At 46.0% G+C, this 22,481-nt stretch overlaps 1 protein-coding gene across 1 annotated transcript in view; it reads right to left on the bottom strand.

Moving 5' to 3' along the window:
* The window catches only part of LOC126354038 (F-box/LRR-repeat protein 16), a 766,827-nt gene that overhangs the window by 546,130 nt on the left and 198,216 nt on the right, over window positions 1-22,481 (bottom strand). Inside the window, exon 2 of the mRNA XM_050003382.1 lies at window positions 720-1,013. Coding sequence (XP_049859339.1) covers window positions 720-1,013 — 294 coding nt within the window. The remainder of the gene's footprint in view (window positions 1-719; window positions 1,014-22,481) is intronic.

The following is a 22,481-nucleotide window of genomic DNA, read 5'->3' as shown; positions in this document are numbered from 1 at the left end:
ATCTCCTACACTGGCCGTACACCTCTGGTGATCGTCGAAGGGACACTGAGTAGTGCACGGTACATCCAAACCGTCATCGAACCCATCGTTCTACCATTCCTAGACCGGCAAGGGAACTTGCTGTTCCAACAGGACAATGCACGTCCGTATGTATCCCGTGCCACCCAACGTGCTCTAGAAGGTGTAACTCAATTACCCTGGCCAGCAAGATCTCCGGATCTGTCCCCCATTGAGCATGTTTGGGACTGGATGAAGCGTCGTCTGACGCGGTCTGCACGTCCAGCACGAACGCTGGTCCAACTGAGGCGCCAGGTGGAAATGGCATGGCAAGCCGTTCCACAGGACTACATCCAGCATCTCTACGATCGTCTCCATGGGAGAATAGCAGCCTGCATTGCTGCGAAAGGTGGATGTACACTGTACTAGTGCCGACATTGTGCATGCTCTGTTGCCTGTGTCTATGTGCCTGTGGTTCTGTCAGTGTGATCATGTGATGTATCTGACCCCAGGAATGTGTCAATAAAGTTTCCCCTTCGTGGGACAATGAATTCACGGTGTTCTTATTTCAATTTCCAGGAGTGTACGTCTTCATGTTCCGACACACCTGCCCCACGGTGGAACTGCGCCGCGGTAGGTATTACGAATCGAAACTTGGAAAGACGTTCCGTCCACTGGCATGTGCCATGTTTGTGTTAGGCGCAGTCGCTCGCAGGGCCCACCTGCAGGTGGTCGAGCAGCGCCTCGAGGCCGCGGTCGCTGATGCTGCAGCAGCGCAGGCTGAGCGAGTGCACGTGCTTGCTGGCGGCGGGGAAGGCGTGCACCAGGTCGAGCGCGTCCTCGTCGGCGGCGCCGAGCAGCGCCAGCGAGTGGAAGCCGCGCCGCAGCAGCGACGCGTACAGCCTCGCGCGCTCGCCCGGCAGCGCGGCGCGCAGCTCGCGGCACCGCAGCACCGGCACCAGGCCGCTCCAGTAGCGCGCAGACCGGTACAGCACGTCGCGCCACCGGCTGCACACCTGCAACACGCGCCGTGCACCGTCACGGAGAGCCGCGTACAATCCTCTACCTACATGTATAGAACATTTTTCATGTATATGAGCTACAGTCATACAGTATTTTTTAAAGGGACGCATCGCCATTTGTTTAGCAGTTTACTTAAGTACAACCCAGGTGTCGGCCTTTAATACCATTTTCATGTATCTGCTTTGAAGTCTTTAACATATATTGCAGGACACTTAACATGTTATCAAACTCCAAGTTAGCCATACGCTTAATATTTTTCTTAATTTATGGCCGACTTTGAGCTTGAAAACATGTTAAGTGTCCTGCAATGTAAAGACAAAAAAATCAAGTAGTTGAAAATGGTATAAATCGCCGAAACATGGGTTGTGCTTAAATAAACAATAAAATAGTCAAATGGTGGTGTGTTCCTTTAAAAAGAATCCACAAAAGTCGGTAAACACAAAGATTACGCAATAGGTTTCACATTCAAGAAAAGGCATTTGACTTTTTGTTGTTTGCGAAAAAATCGTGTTACGTATCGCGTGGAAAGGTGAAGCTTGTGCCACCCAGAGCAGGAACCCGACACACAGCATCATGTTGTTTCGAGAAAGCGGGTTCTTGTCCCGCGATATTGCTGCTTGCATTTGTTGTTTGACGTGCCAGAGGTGCAGCTCTGTGTGCTAACTTTCGCGGCCCGTATACCCTAAGAGTATTCTTCTCACCTTGTTGTGTAGACACAATAAGCAAAAATTCATCGTTTGCTTTTCTTCACTGTATTGCGATTTTAATGGCAAACACTATACAGGGTGTATCCGAAAGAGCGTGCTGGTCAGTCTGTGGGTGGTTTTTAAGGCGGTTTCCCATCTGCCTCGGCGAATGCGGGCTTGTTCCCCTTATTCCTCCTCATCTCCACTATGTCGGCAATTGCTGCGCAAACATTTTCTCCACGAACGCGAACACCATAATTACCGGCGGGGGGGGGGGGGGGGGGGGGGGTTGAGTGTGGACTGTGTAGCCTGTTGTGGGGTTGTGAACCACTGAGGGCTACGACAGGGACGAAGAAGCCTCTTCGTCTTTTCTAGGTCCCCAGTTCCATGCAATACAGTACAATACAAGCTTGGCTACGGCTTCATATAGCATTACCGTTTTCCAGCTTTTTAACAACTAACACACGTACAAGCTTTCACGTACTGCGCTGTTTATTTACATGTACATTCTTTATTTCCTGCAAGGAAACAAGGACGACGAGCTTGATTACAAGGAGTCATGATGCAGGTTTTGTTTACTTTACTTCTCTATAAGGTGACTCTGTTATGTTGTATTTATCAATTTTTGCAAGCTCTTACGAGAAGAATCTATATACGAGTATTTCACCTTTTATCCTAAATAAGTATATTATTGTTAGAGCAAATTTTTAATATACGTAGAAAAGTCAATCTTTGCCAAACTGTTGGTAAAGATACTTTTGTTCCTATATTAAAGAGATATCGATATAATTGTGGTATTGTCACTGATGGAAGATTTTGTATCGAATCAGGTCTGGAAAATCCCTACCACTACAGGGCAATACTACGTCCTTTTCTGTTGCACTCGCGTATGAAACATGGAGAAGACGATATCCTGTATGCCTCTCAGTGGGCCCTCATCTCTTTTCTTTCGGCCTTGTGCACTTCATAGTCTGTCGCGAATGCTGGTTGTCCAAATTTCCTTAACATTACTGCGTGCTTCGTGTTTCCCGGCAGTGTTTCCATAACACTTTCAGTGATCGAATAATCGACCAGTAACAAATGAAGCGCACGCGCGTATATATATTTGTTTGTACTTTATGGGCGCTCAACGGTAGGATTCTCACATCCCCTACTAAAATTTCTAGAAATGAATGAGGTTCAAATGTTTTAAAACAAGGAAGAGTATGTCTCACGTAATTACACCTACTCTCTCCCTGTCTCACACAGCGTCACCCGCAGTCTTCCATCATCTCACAACCTTAGCGTAAATACGGTCAAATTTACTAAAAGTGTCAACTAAAACGCCAGTGATACAAGAAGAAAGCTGCAATAATTACACAGGAATGCATATCTGGCTCATTACTTACCAAAAAAACATTGCGAGCCAAACTCACTGATATCACATTAAAAATTCATCGATAAAATTTTAGGGAACAAGTCGGCCATTGCGCAGAACCTTAACGCCGTACCACATTCGTCTCGCTGCCAGTTAAAATAGAAGACAAATCTATCAGTAAATTAGCTACACTAAACTGTGGCGCACTGACTACTGAACGCCACAAGCACTACACACGGGAGGGTTCTCTCTTCAGATCAAGAAGTCACGCGTCTTGGGGCTGAGTCCTACACGAAGATGAATGAGGAGGACTTCATCCTGTCTTAGTGGCATGAAGGAGGTACACCTTGGCGCGTTGTTAAATTTACTAGGCGCAACTTACTCTCTGTCGATTCCAGCCACTCTTCTTCCCATCTACACACGACTCTCTACTAATAAATTCAGCAATATGTCGCTGAATGCCCGCCTCATGCCCGCCTCCGTGGCCGCGGTCGCTAACGCACGCCTGTGTCGTGGCACTCAACCAGGAGGTAAGCCGGTTCCATTTCCAGTGTTGGAAAAAAATTTCACTGCCAGTATTACCACGGAAAGGGAAGAGGAGGTGGTGACGTAAAGTTTCTGATCACCAGACTCGACGTCCTCTCCGCAGTGTCTCATGAAGTGAGGACATGTGACACTCTTGATTGCGATCCGTCCGTCGGATGAGGAAGTTAAGTTCGGCGGCCCCCTTGTTGCTGTTCGCGAGTAGGCTATGTGCCGGCACAGGATTTCACCCTCTCCCTTCTCTATCATCTCCAACACATACCCACTGCAGCAACCTAGACATAACAGATACGTTTACGCACACAGTTCTCATACTTCGCGAAGGAAAGGCTTCTGTGAGCGCAAAGGATAGGCATAACCTTTTCAATTAGGTGGGTAAACCTGCCTTTCGTCGTCTCCCAGCCATTCATGCCATACGACATTACTTTACTTTACGTCACTAAATACTGTCGATGTCTTCCTTTACTCCCACCTGGTGGAAATCAAAAACACTCGAACAGTACCAAAGAATGGGAAGTACAAACTTTTGCGCGAAATCTTTTTGTAGGTACACTATACCTTCTGAGAACTCTCAAAGTAAACTTAAGTCGGCCATTCGCCATCTGTACAATTGACCTCGCTTCATCGCATGTCGTTTCGCTGCCTCGTATAGAAGAGCAGCATATCACCCCGATTACACTACAACGTTTAAAGGAGGTTGCCATTCATCGCATCCTTTAGAATTCCGACCAAGTTCAAAATGGTTCAAATGGCTCTAAGCACTATGTGACTTAACATTCTCTACCTCGTGATGACTGGGTGTTGTGTACTGTCTTTAGGTTAGTTAGGTTTAAGTAGTTCTAAGTTCTAGGAGACTGATGACCACAGATGTTAAGTCCCCTAGTGCTCAGAGCCATTTGAACCATTTTTTTGACTTAACATCTGAGGTCATCAGTCCCCTAAGACTTGGAACTACTTATACCTAACTAACCTAAGGATATCACACACATCCAAGCATGAGGCAGGATTCGAACCTGCGACCGTAGCAGCAGGTCTGTTCCGGACTGAATCGCCTAGAACCGCTCGGTCACAGCGGCCGGCTCCGACCAAGTAACCCAGAATATCCCTTACACAAATGACATGGAAATAAAAAATACGATAAACATTTATATTTTTTATGTACTTTATGAACACTTCCCAGCGCCTCTCCTAACGTTACGCTTATTCCAGATTAACACTTTCCATCAAGGATAAAGTACTGGTTCTATTGCTCACCAGTCACTTATTTGAGAATCTGTTCCGTTTGCTGGGACCGTCGTTGACAGTCTATAGTGGAGTGCATTGTCCAGAGTTTCCCGCATAGAATATGCGTTTTTCGTGTTTTAAGGTTGAGATGACATCGTGAGTAAAAAGGGCGAGCTGTGTTTTGGATAAGCGAGTCCTTCTCAACCCATTACATTTGATTTAAGAATATTCCCCAGGATCCTGCAGCACATTGCTGTCGAGCATATTGGTCTATAATTTTGCGCATCCTTTCTCCTGCCCTTGTTATATACGGCAGAAAACTGCGCTTTCTTCCGTGCACTGTGCGCAGTTGGCGTCAGGTACCTACCTGTCCTTGCCAACATTGTCACAACTTGGCTTGAGATCCAACGTAAAACGAACGCGTTTCAGAACAAAAAGATTTTTAAGGCCTGAAGATGACAGCACAGTCTGTCAAAACCGGTTGACTTCTATAGAGAAATATTTGTGCGATCTAAGCTGTTTGATGTTTTTAGTATTGTCACTCCACTAACTCGGAGAAATACCGCTCTTATAGAAACGTATTACTAAATCATAGAAGAAACAGAAGTGTTCGAAGTGCAAGCAAACATTCTTTGTAGAGTATTTGTGTGCAATTTTCTTTCAATCGCTGTCATATACCTATTTCAGGGTCGAGGTCATTGATTAATTTAACAAAAAGTAAGAATCAGTTAAAATGTGATTTAAGTAAGTGTGTGGTAAACTTTTACATCAGAATATACAGGAGTATTCTGTAAGGCAGGGCATGTTGGATGGTACTTCGTACCAACGTTACGGATAACCTTCGAATATTGAACGAGGAAAACATAACAGTCAACGCAGCTCTCTCATTCCCTGCTGTTTGTTATCTTATTCTAGTAATTCCTAAATCAGACCGCCCGGTTAGCCGTGCGGTCTAGCGCACTGCTTTCAGGCCGGGAAGGCGTGCCAGTCCCCGGCACGAATCCGCCCGGTGGATTAGTGTTGAAGTCCGGTGTGCCGACCAGTTTTCTTTTTCTTTTTTTTTCTGTATTGTTATTTTCAAACCCATACAAACAGGCAGGCTGTCAGCAGCATGTTACGCCACTCTCCAACCATAGAGTAGATAAATAAACAACAGAAAGAAGACACAGATGTGACATAATGGTCGGTAATTAAACAGAAGACACATAAAGACAAACACAGAGCCGTTCACACTCGACGAAGATCCACACTACAAACTGTTTTCACGATGCACTAACACTGAAGATGGCGATGACACAGGTGGACACTGAACACTAAACACGACGGCACACACGAGACACCGATGGCGATGATCTCCGGTGCGTGAATGTCCACTTAGCGTGTGCGGGTCCAGGGACCTGCCAAGTGGGGAAGAAGGGTGAGGTGGGGGAGAGGGAACAACAAAGAGGCCAATGGCTGAGGAGATGGGGGGGGAGGAGGAGGAGAGGGACAGGGGAGGGGAATCCCAGGGGAGGAGTGGGGGGAAATGGAGGAGGGGGAAGAGGGAGAAAAGGGTGGGAGGGTGCCCAAAGGAGCAAAAACAGGAAGAGGGAGGGAGGATCAAAGTTGGTAGGACGGGTATATGGAGGAGAGGAGGGAATCATCAGGAAGGGGGAGGTGGTGGAAGCCACCTTGGGAGAGGGTAAGGAGGGTGGAGAGATGGAGACCAGGTGGGACGTGGGAATACAGGCACACCAGCAGGTGGGGGCAGGAGAGGATGGGCGTGACAAGCAGGTGAGGAGGATCTAGTTTGCGGGAGGTGTAAGGTTCCATATCCTTTCAAGGAAAAGGAGAGGTGGGGGAACGGAATGAGATCATACAGGATTTGCGTGGGGGAGGGGAGACGGATGCGATAGGCGAGGCAGAGATCATGGCGTTCAAGGATTTGCAGGGATTTATAAAAGGTAGGGGGGGCAGAGATCCAGACTGGATGGGCGTAACAAAGGATAGGGAGGATGAGGGATTTATAGGTGTGGAGTATGGTGGAGGGGTCCAGACCCCATGTACCGCCTGAAAGGAGCTTGAGGAGACGCAGTCGGGAGCATGCCTTGGCTTGGATTGTCTGGTGATGGGGGGTCCAGGAGAGTCGACGATCGAGGGTGACGCCAAGGTACTTAAGGGTGGGGGTGAGGGCGATAGGACGGCCATAGATGGTGAGATAGAAATCAAGGAGGCGGAAGGAAGGGGTGGTTTTGCCTACAATGATCGCCTGGGTTTTGGAGGGATTGACCTTGAGCAATCACTGGTTGCACCAAGCGATGAACCGGTCAAGATGGGATTGGAGAAGGTGTTGGGAGCGCTGCAGGGTGGGGGCAAGGGCAAGGAAGGCGGTGTCATCGGCAATCCGGTGTGCCGGCCAGCCTGTGTATGGTTTTTAAGGCGGAAATGCTCCTCAGTTACACTACGTCTGCGATTGCTGTGCAAATACTTTCTCCACGTACGCATACACCATAATTACTCTACCACGCGAAAATCTGGGCTACACTCGTCTGGTGTGAGACGTCCACTGGGGGCCGAACCGCACAATAACCCTGGGTTCGGCGTGGGGCGATGGTGGGGTGAGTGGACTGCTGTAGCCTGTTGCGGGGTTGTGAACCGCCTCTCCGTCGTTTCTAGGTCCCCAGTTCCATACAATACAATCCCTAAACCTATATCTACACCATATTCTACAAATCACTGTGTAGTGCATGGCAAAGGGCATTATTAACTGTACTATTTATTAAGGTTCTTCCCGTTCCATTATTGTACTGAGTGTGGAAAGAACGGTTGTCCATTATTGTTCGGAGTGTGGAAAGAACGGTTTCTTAAATATCTTTGTATGTGCTGTAATTGGCATGACCACTTCTTCGTGGTCCCTAAGGGACTTCCTTTGCTTGAGACATTTTTGCATGTCATACGGGTAAAACCACACATAAAGTAACGAGATCTGTTACACTGGTCGACAGTGTATAAATCGACTGTAATATTCTCTTCTTGTTCGCTATTACATATTATTGAGCATGTGGTGCCCCATGTAAGGAGGAAAACCGTCTATCAGGTTGTCTCAGAACTCGGCAACAGCATCATGGCCTTTCGGGACTCCACTTTATCGTTCTGTGAGATCCCAAGACTGTCATGTGAATATGGAATCGATGGTTTCAGAAGTGCTATACTCCCAACCTTGAATTTAAGCGGGCCCATGCGACTAGTGCCCGAGAGGATAGAAGTATTGTTCATTTGGACTTGAGCTATTGTACAGCCACGCCAAGTATATTGAGTCAGGAGATCGTTTTGTTCGCAGCATTAACATTATCCCTGTGGACAGTGTGACGGTGCTAGAACTTCACAGACTGTTTACAGGAAGAGCAGTGTTGCGGCTTCTCTTGACATGGTAGCAGAGAGGGGCACGCAGGCAGTGGCGTGTCCAGCGACAACACTTTTTAGATCCCCTGCCATTGGGTATATAACGCCATCACCTCTGGTTTGCATAGCTGGTAATTTGGCAGGAGCCGTTACGACTAAGACGAGTTAAGGACAGTGGATAGGCTCTAACTTCGCGGCCCATGTAAAGTTATCTTTCAACAAGATAACGCAAGACCGCACGTTTCCCACGCTGTCCTGGCGTAACTCCATACGGAGGACTTCGACTCCTGCCCCGGACAGATCTCTTAGCCACTGAAAACATTTGATCATGGAGGCAAAGAGACTAGCCTGCCACCACCAACCAGCCACCACAACTAATTAACTCCAGCATATAGTTGAAGCAGTATGGAATGCCATACACGTATTTGTAATTCGAAATCTATTTGATGTAATTAGAGTTATCGTTGTTGCCAGTGCGGGCAGCTCGGTATTCTAAACTTCGCACCTAAAAATTTAATCATGAAACCATCTTACTATACTGTATACGCACAGCATGTAAAATTTCATTTTTTGCTACCCTTCTTGTTGTTGCGGTTTTAATGGCCAGCAGTTTAGATATTGAACACATTAGGAGCAATACAGCAGCTTTCGCTAACCAGTTTCCCAATTTTTGTTTAGTCTGTCATCTCAACTCTCATTCTTGCTTTTTGTGTCATATACATAGTGTTCCACTTGTAGTGAACCATCCCAAATAAGTTTTTGTCAAGAAGGAAAACAAAGCAACAAACTTTTTAGCTACTAGGGTGACATTAGCACGCATGATTGCCTTTGATGTAACTTTTTTCATTATGAAGATATTAACAGCAGTACGTCTTTTTTGAAAAGCACCCTATATTTGTAATTCAGTAAACCATTTTCTCTCTTCAGTAACTTTCCAGAAACGTATCACGGGTACTATACACGTAAACATGAGGTTACTGTAATGGTAATGCGAAACTGACTTTGACTCCCCGTAAAAGCAAAGACTGAAGATACCAGGATAACGTTAAACGAATAGAAACTCAAAAAAATGCACACCGGTCGTTCAGTCAATCGCCTTCAGCTGAAGGTGTGTGAGAATGTAATATACGCGAACGTAGGTTCAAATGGTTCAAATGGCTCTGAGCACTATGGGACTTAACATCTTAGGTCATCAGTCCCCTAGAACTTAGAACTACTTAAAGCTAACTAACCTAAGGACATCACACACATCCATGCCCGAGGCAGGATTCGAACCTGCGACCGTAGCAGTCCCGCAGTTCCGGACTGCACCACCTACACTCCTGCAAATGGAAAAAAGTACACATTGACACCCGTGTGTCAGACCCACCATACTTACTCCGGACACTGCGAGAGGGCTGTACAAGCAATGATCACACGCACGGCACAGCGGACACACCAGGAACCGCGGTGTTGGCCGTCGAATGGCGCTAGCTGCGCAGCATTTGTGCACCGCCGCCGTCAGTGTCAGCCAGTTTGCCGTGGCATACGGAGCTCCATCGCAGTCTTTAACACTGGTAGCATGCCGCGACGGCGTGGACGTGAACCGTATGTGCAGTTGACGGACTTTGAGCGAGGGCGTATAGTGGGCATGCGGGAGGCCGGGTGGACGTACCGCCGAATTGCTCAACACGTGGGGCGTGAGGTCTCCACAGTACATCGATGTTGCCGCCAGTGGTCGGCGGAAGGTACACGTGCCCGTCGACCTGGGACAGGACCGCAGCGACGCACGGATGCACGCCAAGACCGTAGGATCCTACGCAGTGCCGTAGGGGACCGCACCGCCACTTCCCAGCAAATTAGGGACACTGTTGCTCCTGGGGTATCGGCGAGGACCATTCGCAACCGTCTCCATGAAGCTGGGCTACGGTCCCACATACCGTTAGGCCGTCTTCCGCTCACGCCCCAACATCGTGCAGCCCGCCTCCAGTGGTGTCGCGACAGGCGTGAATGGAGGGACAAATGGAGACGTGTCGTCTTCAGCGATGAGAGTCGCTTCTGCCTTGGTGCCAATGATGGTCGTATGCGTGTTTGGCGCCGTTCAGGTGAGCGCCACAATCAGGACTGCATACGACCGAGGCACACAGGGCCAACACCCGGCCTCATGGTGTGGGGAGCTATCTCCTACACTGGCCGTACACCTCTGGTGATCGTCGAGGGGACACTGAATAGTGCACGGTACATCCAAACCGTCATCGAACCCATCGTTCTACCATTCCTAGACCGGCAAGGGAACTTGTTGTTCTAACAGGACAATGCACGTCCGCATGTATCCCGTGCCACCCAACGTGCTCTAGAAGGTGTAAGTCAACTACCCTGGCCAGCAAGATCTCCGGATCTGTCCCCCATTGAGCATGTTTGGGACTGGATGATGCGTCGTCTCACGCGGTCTGCACGTCCAGCACGAACGCTGGTCCAACTGAGGCGCCAGGTGAAAATGGCATGGCAAGCCGTTCCACAGGACTACATCCAGCATCTCTACGATCGTCTCCATGGGAGAATAGCAGCCTGCATTGCTGCGAAAGGTGGATATACACTGTACTAGTGCCGACATTGTGCATGCTCTGTTGCCTGTGTCTATGTGCCTGTGGTTCTGTCAGTGTCGTCATGTGATGTATCTGACCCCAGGAATGTGTCAATAAAGTTTCCCCTTCCTGGGACAATGAATTCACGGTGTTCTTATTTCAATTTCCAGGAGTGTAGAACCGCAAGACCACCGCGGCCGGCTACTCCAATGTAGAGACGGTAGGAATGCTACTCATACATGCAGAATGAAGTTTGCATGACAGTAATTGCAATAAGGTTAAAATAAAGTTCCCATATTCACGATACGCATACAAATGGTTCAAATGGCTCTAATCACTATGGGACTTAAGATCTGAAATCATCAGTCCCCTAGAGTTAGAACTGCTTAAGCCTAACTAACCTAAGGACGTCACATACATCCATCCCCGAGGTAGGATTCGAACCTGCGACCGCAGCAGCAGCACGGCTCCGGACTGAAGCGCTTAGAACCGCTCGGTCACAGCGGCCGGCGATACGGGTACATGCAACACAGTACTATAGTATTTTTAAACCATATGTTGTGTACAGTAAAGGTAGTCCTTGATTAAAACATTATCGTCATTATTTTCACTTTATTGTAGTTGAATGCAGGCGTAATGCTACTCAGGCGCAGGAAGTCTAAGAGCTATATCGTGACAGGTTCAAATGGCTCTGAGCACTATGGGACTCAACTGCTGTGGTCATTAGTCCCCTAGAACTTAGAACTACTTAAACCTAACTAACCTAAGGACATCCCACACATCCATGCCCGAGGCAGGATTCGAACCTGCGACCGTAGCAGTCGCACGGTTCCGGACTGCGCGCCTAGAACCGCGAGACCACCGCGGCCGGCTATCGTGACAGGAATCTACCTTTTTCGTCTTATTGTGGAACTTCAGGAAGGGGAAAGTTTCAACACAAGGCAACGCAGTCGTATTAGAACTTGTCCAGATGAACCCGCTTCTGTTGCAACAAATCCACACGTGAGAGCACGACTGCTCGAACAGGAAACTGCCACTCCCAAAAACCAATGTACATCACATTCCAATACATCGCCAGTCCACTACATTCTCCATAAAAGAGTAACATTTCTATCTTGTCTCACACAAAACTCAAACTGAAGACGGTTGATTGAATAATTGGTGTGCACTTTTCTTGTGTTTCCATCTGTTTATTGTCAACTCCAGCAAGTAGACGAGTTACGTTAGCGCGGATATATATCAGTACAGAAGATCTAAGTCAGTTTTGTGGTACCTTTTTAATAGAGTCATGTTTACGTGGACGGTAGATTGTGATACTTTTTTCCGAACTGATCTCGCGGAGACGGTCGCTGGAGCAACGAAGGGTACCTAAGCGACAGGAAAAAAATGCAGGTCACTCCCGTTTTCGAGAAGGGTTGAGGGACAGATGCACATAATTATAGGCGTATATCGTTGACGTCACTCTAACCCGCCAGGGAAGTCGAGAGCGCTAACGTACTGCTTCCTGAACTCGGGTGGGCGCGTCGGCACCGGATCGAATCCGCCTGGTGGATTAACGGTGTGCCGGCTAGCCTGGATGTGGTTTTTAGGCTTTTTTTCCACATCCCGATAGGTGAATACAGGGCTGGTCCCCACGTTCCGCCTTAGTTACACGCGTCGCACACATTTGTCACACGTCCGTACTATTTCACGATTTACACTAGACGCAGACAGTTGGGGTACATTGATTCCGTACTGGGGGGTACGGGGTGGCGGCAGGAAGGGAATCCGGCCATCCCTAAAACTAACATTGCAAAATCCGTTGTTATCATGCCGACACTGCTACCGCGTAAGCGAAAGAAAGAAAGAAATCGTTGACTTCACTCTACTGAAGAATTATGTTTAACAATTATGGCGTTCTTGGAGAACGAAACAATCCTCTATCAAAATCAACATTGATTCCGCAAACAGAGATCACGTGAAACTCATTTCGCTCTGTTTCTCCATGAGATCCTTAGAGTTGTAGCCAACCGCGGCCTCGTTGATGCAGTCGTCCTTGACTGCAGGGAGGCATTTGACACCGACTCACAGAGTCGTTTAGTAAAAATATGAGCTTTCCAAGTATCGGACCAGATTTGCGACTGGATTCAAGACTTCCTTACAGATAGAACTCAACTTGTGGTTCTTAACGTAACAAAATCGACAGATGTAATTCCCGTAGTATCTAAGGAAGTGTGAGAGGACCGTTACAACGTATATAAATGATCAAGCAGAAGGCTTCGGAAGCTCCTCAAGACATTTCGCAGATGATTCGGTTGTCTATAAGAAAGTAGCAACGCCAGAGCACAGTATCGGTTTGCAGAACGACCTGCAGAACATTGATGAACGGAGCGGGTTCTGTTAGTTGACCCTGAACGTCAATTAATGTAAAATACTGCACATACATAGGAAAGAAAGCCACTACTGTACAACTACAATACTGATGAGAACTTCTTGAAACAGTATCTGCCGTAAAATATCTGAGAATAACTATCCAGAGCGACTTCAAGTGGTGTGAGCACATAAAATAAACAGTAGAAAAAGTAGATGCTACACTGAGTTTCATAGGAAGAATATTCAGGAAATATAACTCATCCACGAGAGAAGTGGCTTTCAAAATACTTATTCGATCGATTCTAGAGTATTTCTCATCACCGTTACGAAGTATAACTAATAGAAGAGACAGAGAATATCCAAAGAAAAGCAGTGCGTTTCGTCACAGGGTCCTTCAGTTGGCGCAAAAATGTTACAGACACGCTCTATAAACTCCAATGGCAGACGCTACAAGAGAGGTGATGTGATTCATGAAGTGGTTTACTATTGAAATTGTGAGAGAGTGGGTTCCAGGAAGAGTTGGACATATTACTTCCTACCATATACGTCTTGCGAAACTACCACAACGAGAGAATTCGAGAAATTAGAGCTAATACATATCCTTACCGTCAATCGTTCTTCGCATGCTCCATTCGCGAGTCTAACAGAAGGACGGGATCAGTTATCGGCACCAGAGGTACCCTTCAACACACACAGTTAGGTCGCTTTTCGGAGTCTGACATAGATTTAGAAAAAGTGAAGTAAAAATATAAGTACTATTAAAAAAAACATACTGCTGTTCATACCCACGTAACGAACATATATAAGAGAAAGGCAACCATGCTGGCTGATGTACATGTGATAGTTAAACAACATTTTGATGAGACACTACCGGCCATTAAAACTGCTAAACCACTAAGATGATGTGCTTCAGACGCGAAATTTAACCGACAGGAAGAAGATGCTGTGATGATTAGCTTTTCAAAGCATTCACACAAGGTTGGCACCGGTGGCGACATCCACCACGTGCTGACATGAGGAAAGTTTCCAACCGATTTCTCATACACAAACAGCAGTTGACTGAGCTTGCATGGTGAAACGTTGTTGTGATGCCTCGTGTAAGAAGGAGAAATGCGTACCATCACGTTTCCGACTTTATAAAGCTCGGATTGTAGCCTATTGCGATTGCAGTTTATCGTATCGCGACATTGCTGCTCGCGTTGGTCGAGATCCAATGGCTGTTAGCAGAATATGGAATCGGTGGGTTCAGGAGGGTAATACGGAACGCCGTGCTGGATCCCAAAGACCTAGTATCATTAGCAGTCGAGATGACAGGCATCTTATCCGCATGGCTGTAACGGATCGTTCAGCCACGTCTAGGTACCTGAGTCAACAGATGGGGACGTTTGCAAGACAACAACCATCTGCAGGAACGTTCGACGACGTTTGCAGCAGTATGGACTATCAGCTCGGAGACCATGGCTGCGGTTACCCTTGACGCTGCATCACAGACAGGAGCGCCTGCGATTGTGTACTCAACGACGAACCTGGGTGCATGAATGGCAAAACGTCAGTTTTTCGGATGAATCCAGGTACTGTTTACAGCATCTGTGTTTGGCGACATCGCGGTGAACGCACGTTGGAAACGTGTATTCGTCATCGCCGTACTGGCGTATAACCCGGCGTGATGGTATGGGGTGACATTTGTTACATTTCTCGGTCACCTCTTGTTCGCATTGACGGCACTTTGAACAGAGGACGTTACATTTCAGATGTGTTACGATCCGTGGCTCTACCCTTCATTCGATCCCTGCGAAACCCTACATTTCAGCAGGATAATGCACGAATGCATGTTGCAGGTCCTGTACGGGCCTTTCTGTATACAGAAAATGTTCGACTGCTGCCCGAGCCAGCACATTCTCCAGATCCCTCACCAATTGAAAACGTTTGGTCAATGGTGGCCGAGCAGTTGGCTCGTCACAATATGCCAGTCACTACTCTTGATGAACTGTGGTATCGTGTTGAAGCTGCGTGGGCAGCTGTACCTGCACGCGCCATCCAAGCTCTGTTTGACTCAATGCCCAGGCGTATCAAGGCCATTATTACGGCCAGAGGTGGTTTTGTGGGTAATGATTTCTCAGTATCTATGCACCCAAATTGCTTGAAAATGTAATCACATAGTTCTAGTATAATATATTTGTCCAATGAATAACCGTTTATCTTCTGCATTTCATTTTGGTGTAGCAATTTTAATGGCCAGTAGTGTATTTTTTGAATTTTGTTTCTGGATAAAAAGTGATTTGTGGTGGTGAATGCGACTCTTGTAGATTACAGTTAGTCTCCTTTCTTCCTAATTACCTCCAATATTCTTGAGTGTACAGTGTAATAAAAATGAATTCGAAACAGCGACCGGTTGCTGCAAGTCCCTTTTCAGTAAGTGACGGTGTTGTATAATCCACACGGAGATGATCGTGCTTTCGCCAGTGCTTACTGGGGAGCCAGAGAAGCGTGGTGCGGACTGCCAAGGGGATCGTCAGCAGCTGGGGCGGCTGCAAGCCGTGCCACCTGAGGCTCCGACCCCCGCCTCCACCCCCGCCCACTCGCTTCCCACCCCCACCCCCCTACCCGTGGAAGCGTCCCCTGGCGACGCGGCGCAAACACAGCGCGACGCCCCGGTCGATGCCCTCCACGGCGGCAGTGGCGCGCGGCGCTGACAGATCGCTGAACCCACACAGCGCCGCGGGCAGTCTTCTCGTCGTATTGCACACATGTCTCTTTCTGCTAATAGTTCCGGGCTAGAGGGCACGATCTAGTCACTAACGTTTCTTCCATGCCTGTGGGTGACATCTGCAGAGATGAAACACTGCCAGCTACAACAGAAAGCTCCCGGGGCCTATAACCCTTACCGCTCGACCAGCGGGGCAGCCCCGATTGCGTACATATCGCAATACTCTAGCATGCGGGGCCGTATAAAACACAAATTTCAATTTACCGGAGCTCTCACCGCCGTACGTCTTATACTGCAGTGTTCTGACATCTATGGGCAAGCGATATAACTACGAGGAAAAGCATTTGTCGAACACATGCGGCTGTTGTTTTGTTTTCACTTTTCTAGTCCAGTTCGAAGGCGTTATTCTGAACCATAACAACGAAAACGGCTAATTTACGTGGTAATCCTAAAACATAATTGGAATTTTCAGTGATATGACTGACTTGAACGATGACAGCAGTAACAAAATAGTGACAACTGTCAGTGGATAATTCCGCAACCTGGTGCTACCTCCAACCAGAAACACAATTTCGGACACGAGAGGTACATAGTGGCACTTCTGATAGCCCTGGTTGGAAATATACGGAACTCAGACGGATGAAAGATGGGAAGATCATCGAATCTCGGCCGGCTTGGATGGCCGAGCGGTTCTAGGCGCTACAGTCTGGAACGGCGCGACCGCTACGATCGCAGGTTCGAATCCTGCCTCGGGCATGGATGTGTGTGATGTCCTTAGATTACTTAGGTTTAAGTAGTTCTAAGTTCTAGGGGACTGATGACCTCACAAGTAAAGTCTCAGAGCAATTTGAACCATCGAATCTCGATGACAATGAGACACTGTCAAAGCAGCCACACTTAATTTGCTCCAATGAAAAGGACTGTGCTGTACACATTAACAAAAAATGGTTCAAATAGCTCTGAGCACTATGGGACTTAACATCTATGGTCATCAGTCCCTTATAACTTAGAACTACTTAAACATAACAAACCCAAGGACATCGCACAACACCCACTCATCACGAGGCAGAGAAAATCACTGACCCCGCCGGGAATCGAACCCGGGTACCCGGGCGCGGGAAGCGAGAATGCTACCGCATGACCACGAGCTGCGGACAAACCCATTAACAGGCAGGTAAAAGGTGGTAGAAGGGAAACTGTGTACTACTGCAGCACATTTCCCAGAAGACCGGGTCTCCATCCAGGTGACACTGTTTACTACTGCAGCACGTGTCCCATAAAATCGGGATTCCATCCGGGTAAATGCTGAGACACGTGCCACACCTTCAAGAAAGGTAGGGGCTCAGTGACGAGTTACACGCGTTTACTTGGCTCCTGAGCAGAAGATGCCAGAAACGGAATCTTGCGATCAGCTCGTAGCCATGGCTGCTGACACAAGCCCCGCCTCCTCCACCCAGGTTCGGTAACTTACACCTTATAAAAGAAACTAATACGTAAGAGATTAATGCGTACCAGAAGTAACACAACAATTGATGGGCAGGTGCTGGTCCATGTACAACCCCTTCGTTCATTTCTGGAGATAATAACGACTACGTTCATTACCGCACATGGATCAACACCGTATTCACAACGGTTAGTTATTGTTAAGGCGCACAATGCTGTTTCGTAACTGAAGTTGGCGCCGAACGCAAACATACCGGAGCGGCACGAAATATACCGAACTCCAGCGATCATAGAGGGACCAAGTAAAAGTGTGCGATCAGTAATTTGTTTTATTATTTACAGTTAGCTTTGTAATAATTTCATTATATGTAATAGAGGCTATTTTCAGTGCAAATATTACGAGTGCAGTGGCAGTGCAGGTGAAATAAATCGAGTGGAAACCTTATAACGGCCTTATTTAGAGGGCGACTCAGTACGTCACTTGATGATGAACGCATATGATTGTCTGACAGGTGATGTCGATGGCAGTTATAAGTAAGAAAGCTATAATTTCTCTTATTATGCAATGTCGTCATCCACATTTTACTTAACTCCCTCTTGCTTTTGTTACAATTATTACAGTTTTATAAATTTCTGTGGCTAACATAGGACAGAGTATATGGCTTAAGGATAAACAAAGATGAACGTTGGTTGTACTGGCTAACGACAGCGATAGCAGCAGGCGGCATTGGTTGTCAGATGGCCCCACCTGCGGCTCTACATTCCGCTGGTATATACCGAAAGCGACCTTCCTAACAGAGGACACAGCCCCTGGTTCAACGTAGCGTCGCATGGAGCCGACCACTAGTCAGCAGGTCGGCCTAAGTAGGGTCCACAGATAAGGAAAAAATGTGTTTTTTAACGAAAATAGTATTGCTTGCGAAGTTTCTTTTATTAATAACAATAACTCTCTTCGCCCTTGTAAGGTGCCATCAGATTACGTAAAAATGTAGCAGGAAAAACTTCATTCGTCGATGGCCGCTGAAGGGTATTAAATGAGAATAAGAAGTGTCTGGGTATAACGTATGGTCAAGGTACATAAAGACGCCTCTTATTGCCATTTAATACCCTTCAGCGGCCATTGAAGAAAAGTTTTTCCTGCAAATTTTCTTCGTAATCTGACAACGCCTTAAAGCGACAAAACGCTTAATTGTTATTAATAGAAGCAATTTTGAAACGAGGCTGATTTTATTGAGAAATATTCATAACCGTTCATAACGGTTGCTGCATCAGACAACCAAAATGGATTGCAACCAAGAATTTTTTTTATTTTACTTTTAAATTTTTTCCTCCTTCAAATTTTAAAAATGAAGGAAAGCAATTGACAGCGACTGTTTCAAAAATATGAAAAGGTTTTTCAGAGACTGCTAGCAGTGATAAAAATTGTTGACTTATTCAAATTATTTAATGAAGCCAAATGTTTCGATGTACAAAACTCATCATGAAATTACTATTGTAATACTAAAACACTGACCAAAATTATGTATAGATATTAAAGTACTTCTTTCTGTCATGGCATGGACTATGGCTATCCTGTGGAGAAAAAACGAAAATGTAATATGAAGGTATATTCTCTAGAAAACGTAATATGAAAGTGTATTCACTTTGCACGCTTGTCTGCTGTACACATAAATTTTTAGAAATAATCATTAACCTTTTTCATATGAAATGGCTGTTTATAAACGTGCAATGGACACATTTAAAACACCACAGCACAATAAACTCTGCTGTGAAGTACAAACCAGGTGTCCGTCAAAGCATATACAAAGTGATACGCCTTCCCTTACTTATAGGATTTATGCAACCCACAATACCTTCAAATATCACACGTAAGATTTTCAGGTACTCTCGCTTTCTATGCGCAGACTATCAGTCTTACAGAAAAAACGAATAGGACGTTTTTGCACGAAATTTATTGTAGTTTTCTACTGGGATATGTTTTCTCTAGAGACCGTAGTTTTCGAATTATTCACGAAAAACGTACAAAAATGATCTTCAAACACGTTTTGCTTCAACAGTTCGAAAAATGTGGCCTCCAAAGAAAACGTATCCCAGTATAAAATTAAACTACATTGAATTTCCCATCAAAAGGTGATATTCTATTTTTTTTTTTTTTTTTTGCTTGATAAATAGTTTACGCGTAGCGAGGGAGAGAATATGAAAATCTCGTGTGTAGTGTTTTAAGGCACCATGGGTTGCATAAAACCTGTCATTAGAGTCAACTGAATCACACTGGATAATTATATCATAATTACCATCTCATAGAAAACAGCCAAGCTGATTGAAAACACAGATATCAGGATCACTTTAGCCATCAACTACAGCCTTGCAGCCTAAGGAAAAAGTGGTGCATTACATCTAATATCTTGCGCAGCAGAGTTGATTGTAAGGTCGTGGGCGCGCGGTTAGAGGCGCCATGTCACTGACTGCGCAGACTCTCCTGCCCGAGGTTCGAGTCCTCCCTCGGGCACGGGTGCCCGTGTTGTTCTTAGCATAAGTTAGTTTAAGTTAATTTAAGTAATGTGTAAGTCTAGGGACCGATGACCTAAGCAGTTTGGTCCCCTAGAAATTCACACACATTTGGACATTTTGTGATGCCGTGTATTAATTGTCCATTGCAAGCTTGTGAACAGTGGTTAACAAGATCTAAGGAACTATAGTAATGGAGACAACTGAACACACCACAGGAACACAGTCATTTCATATGAACGAGTGATTCTTTAAAAATATTTATGTGAAAGCACGCAAAGAAATGAAGTACATATTCCATTATCTTAGGTTATGCTTCTCTTTCTCTGCAAGATGACCGCAGTACATGCCAAGCCTGTAAGACAACTTTAATAACTTACCTGTGTGTACTTTTGTTAACTGTTTTTGTATTACCAATCTGGTATGAAGAGGAGCTTTGTGCATTGAAACGCATTAGTTCCTTAAATAATGTAAGTCAGGAAATTTTGTGACTGTTGATGATCTCTGATAAAGCTTTTCATAGAAGTAATCCAAGTTTCTTTTACATAGATTGCTTTTTAAAATTCATCCTTTAATCAATTTAAAAGAAATTTGTAAATGTTTCACTGTTTAATTTGTTATTGTCGTCTTTTATATGTATAAACTCTTTGTCTGAAGAGCAGGTTGACTGTACCGCCGACAGTCCTCCCCCAGCCCCTATGAGGCGAGAGGTATGAAACAACAACAAAGCAATAAAAAAAAAGGGAAGCACAAGCATGTTCGTGAGTGTTGCCGTTAGATGTTGTTTCGCTACGCTCCCGCCGCGTCAGCGACGACGACCCTGTCTCTCCCATAGACTCATTACAGATTATTGAATTCTCGCTTACCGTTTAAAGATGTATATGGCTATGAGCACTATGGGACTTAATTTCTGAGGTCATCGGTCCTCTAGAACTTAGAACTACTTAAACCTAACCAACGTAAGGACCTCACACACATCCAAGCCCGAGGCAGGATTCGAACCTGCGACGGTCGCGTGGTTCCAGACTGTAGCGCCTAGAACCGCTCGGCCACCCCGACCAGCGAAAGTATTCTATCAAGGAAGCCTTACAGAGCTCCACCGGTATAATATATTGATATCGAACTGAATACGAGTTCGGAGTTCCTGTAAGTTTATACCTGGAGCAGAGTATTGTATGGTAATAAAATGTCGGCCACCGGATGTGCACAGAAGAACCTAGAAACATTTAAATATGCGGCTACCGAAGATAAAAAATTAGGTTGGTAGATAAAGCACAAGACGAAGTCCTAAAATGAATGGATGGTGATATAGTTCTATGTAAGGCACGAGATGGTAGCAGCTGATGGTGTCACTATATAAATATGCCTTTCAGAAAAATTTACCAGAAGAAGGAGCAGGTTAGTGGTGCATTTGCTACGGCAACCAAGAACAGCTTCCTTGTATGTCGATGGAGCAATAGAGACAGGGAATAGACTACAGTTAGTGGTGCATTTGATACGGCAACCAAGAACAGCTTCCTTGGAGGTCGATGGAGCAATAGAGACAAGGAATAGACTACAGTTTCCGATAAAAAGTATCCTGCTAACCCACCGTAATGCGGAAGTGACCCCCAGATGTCACGTGAGGCGGAATCACGAGTACAAAGGGAGGCGGGGGTATCAGTTGTACGTACAGAAGCAGCAACACCCGAGTGGGTGGGTCAGGAGGGATTTCACGTGAGTAACAAATCCTTCAGGGACGTTTCAACCCTTCTTTAGCTGCCCAAGTCGACGGCTGGTGATGTGATTGTGAAGTGGAAACGTAAAGGAACAACGACAGCTAAACGAAGACGATACAACCCCCTGTACTAATTGACAGGGATTGTCGAACGTTGCGGAGGAGGGTTGTAAAACATCGCATGAAATTGCTACCAGCAACCCTCCTAGTAAACTGACTGTCTGTAGGGAGCTAAAAACAATGGGATACAGTGGTCGAGCAGCTTCTCACAAGCGAAATATTTATGTAGTCAATGCTAAGCGACACTTTAGGCTGCGTAACGAGCGACCTCATTGGATAGTGAATGACTGGAAACAAGTAATTTGGAGTGAATAATCACCCTATGCCATGTGGCAATATGATGGAAGGGTCTGAGTTTGTCGAATGCCTGGAGAACATTAGTTGCCATCATATGTAGTGTCAACAGTTAAGTACGGAGGAGGTAATGTTACGCTAATGCGGGTGTTTTTCGTGGCTAGAATGTGATCCCTTATTGCAGTTAAGAAAGCACTAAATGTGGAAGGGTCTGTACGCTTATTACTGTATTGTGTACTGAGTATCGTAGAGGAACATTTCGGAGACAATGTGGCTGCATGACACTGCACCGTCATGTGTGAGCCAATGGTTTGTGGATAACAACATTCCTGAAATGGACTGGCCACGCAGAGATCCTACCTAATACAAATGGAAAACCTTTAGGGGTAGTTAGGACGTTGATTTCGCTCCAGAACCCAACAAGACCCAGAGGTGTCAACAGAATGGGCATCAGGCCCCCCTCCACCATTAACATTACTAAACCAAATAATTAACTTGCTGACCCCGTGAAAACATGGTATAAGGGCCAGGAATAAGAATAAGAAGAAAGCAAGACGAACTCAGGGAAAGACATTGAGGGCCGTTTCAGGTAGATACTTTCCTACTATCCTTTTGGTTGCGATGT

This window comes from Schistocerca gregaria, chromosome 3, assembly GCF_023897955.1.
Source record: "Schistocerca gregaria isolate iqSchGreg1 chromosome 3, iqSchGreg1.2, whole genome shotgun sequence".
In the NCBI taxonomy this organism is placed as follows: domain Eukaryota; kingdom Metazoa; phylum Arthropoda; class Insecta; order Orthoptera; family Acrididae; genus Schistocerca; species Schistocerca gregaria.
This window is presented reverse-complemented; position numbering and strand designations above follow the sequence as displayed.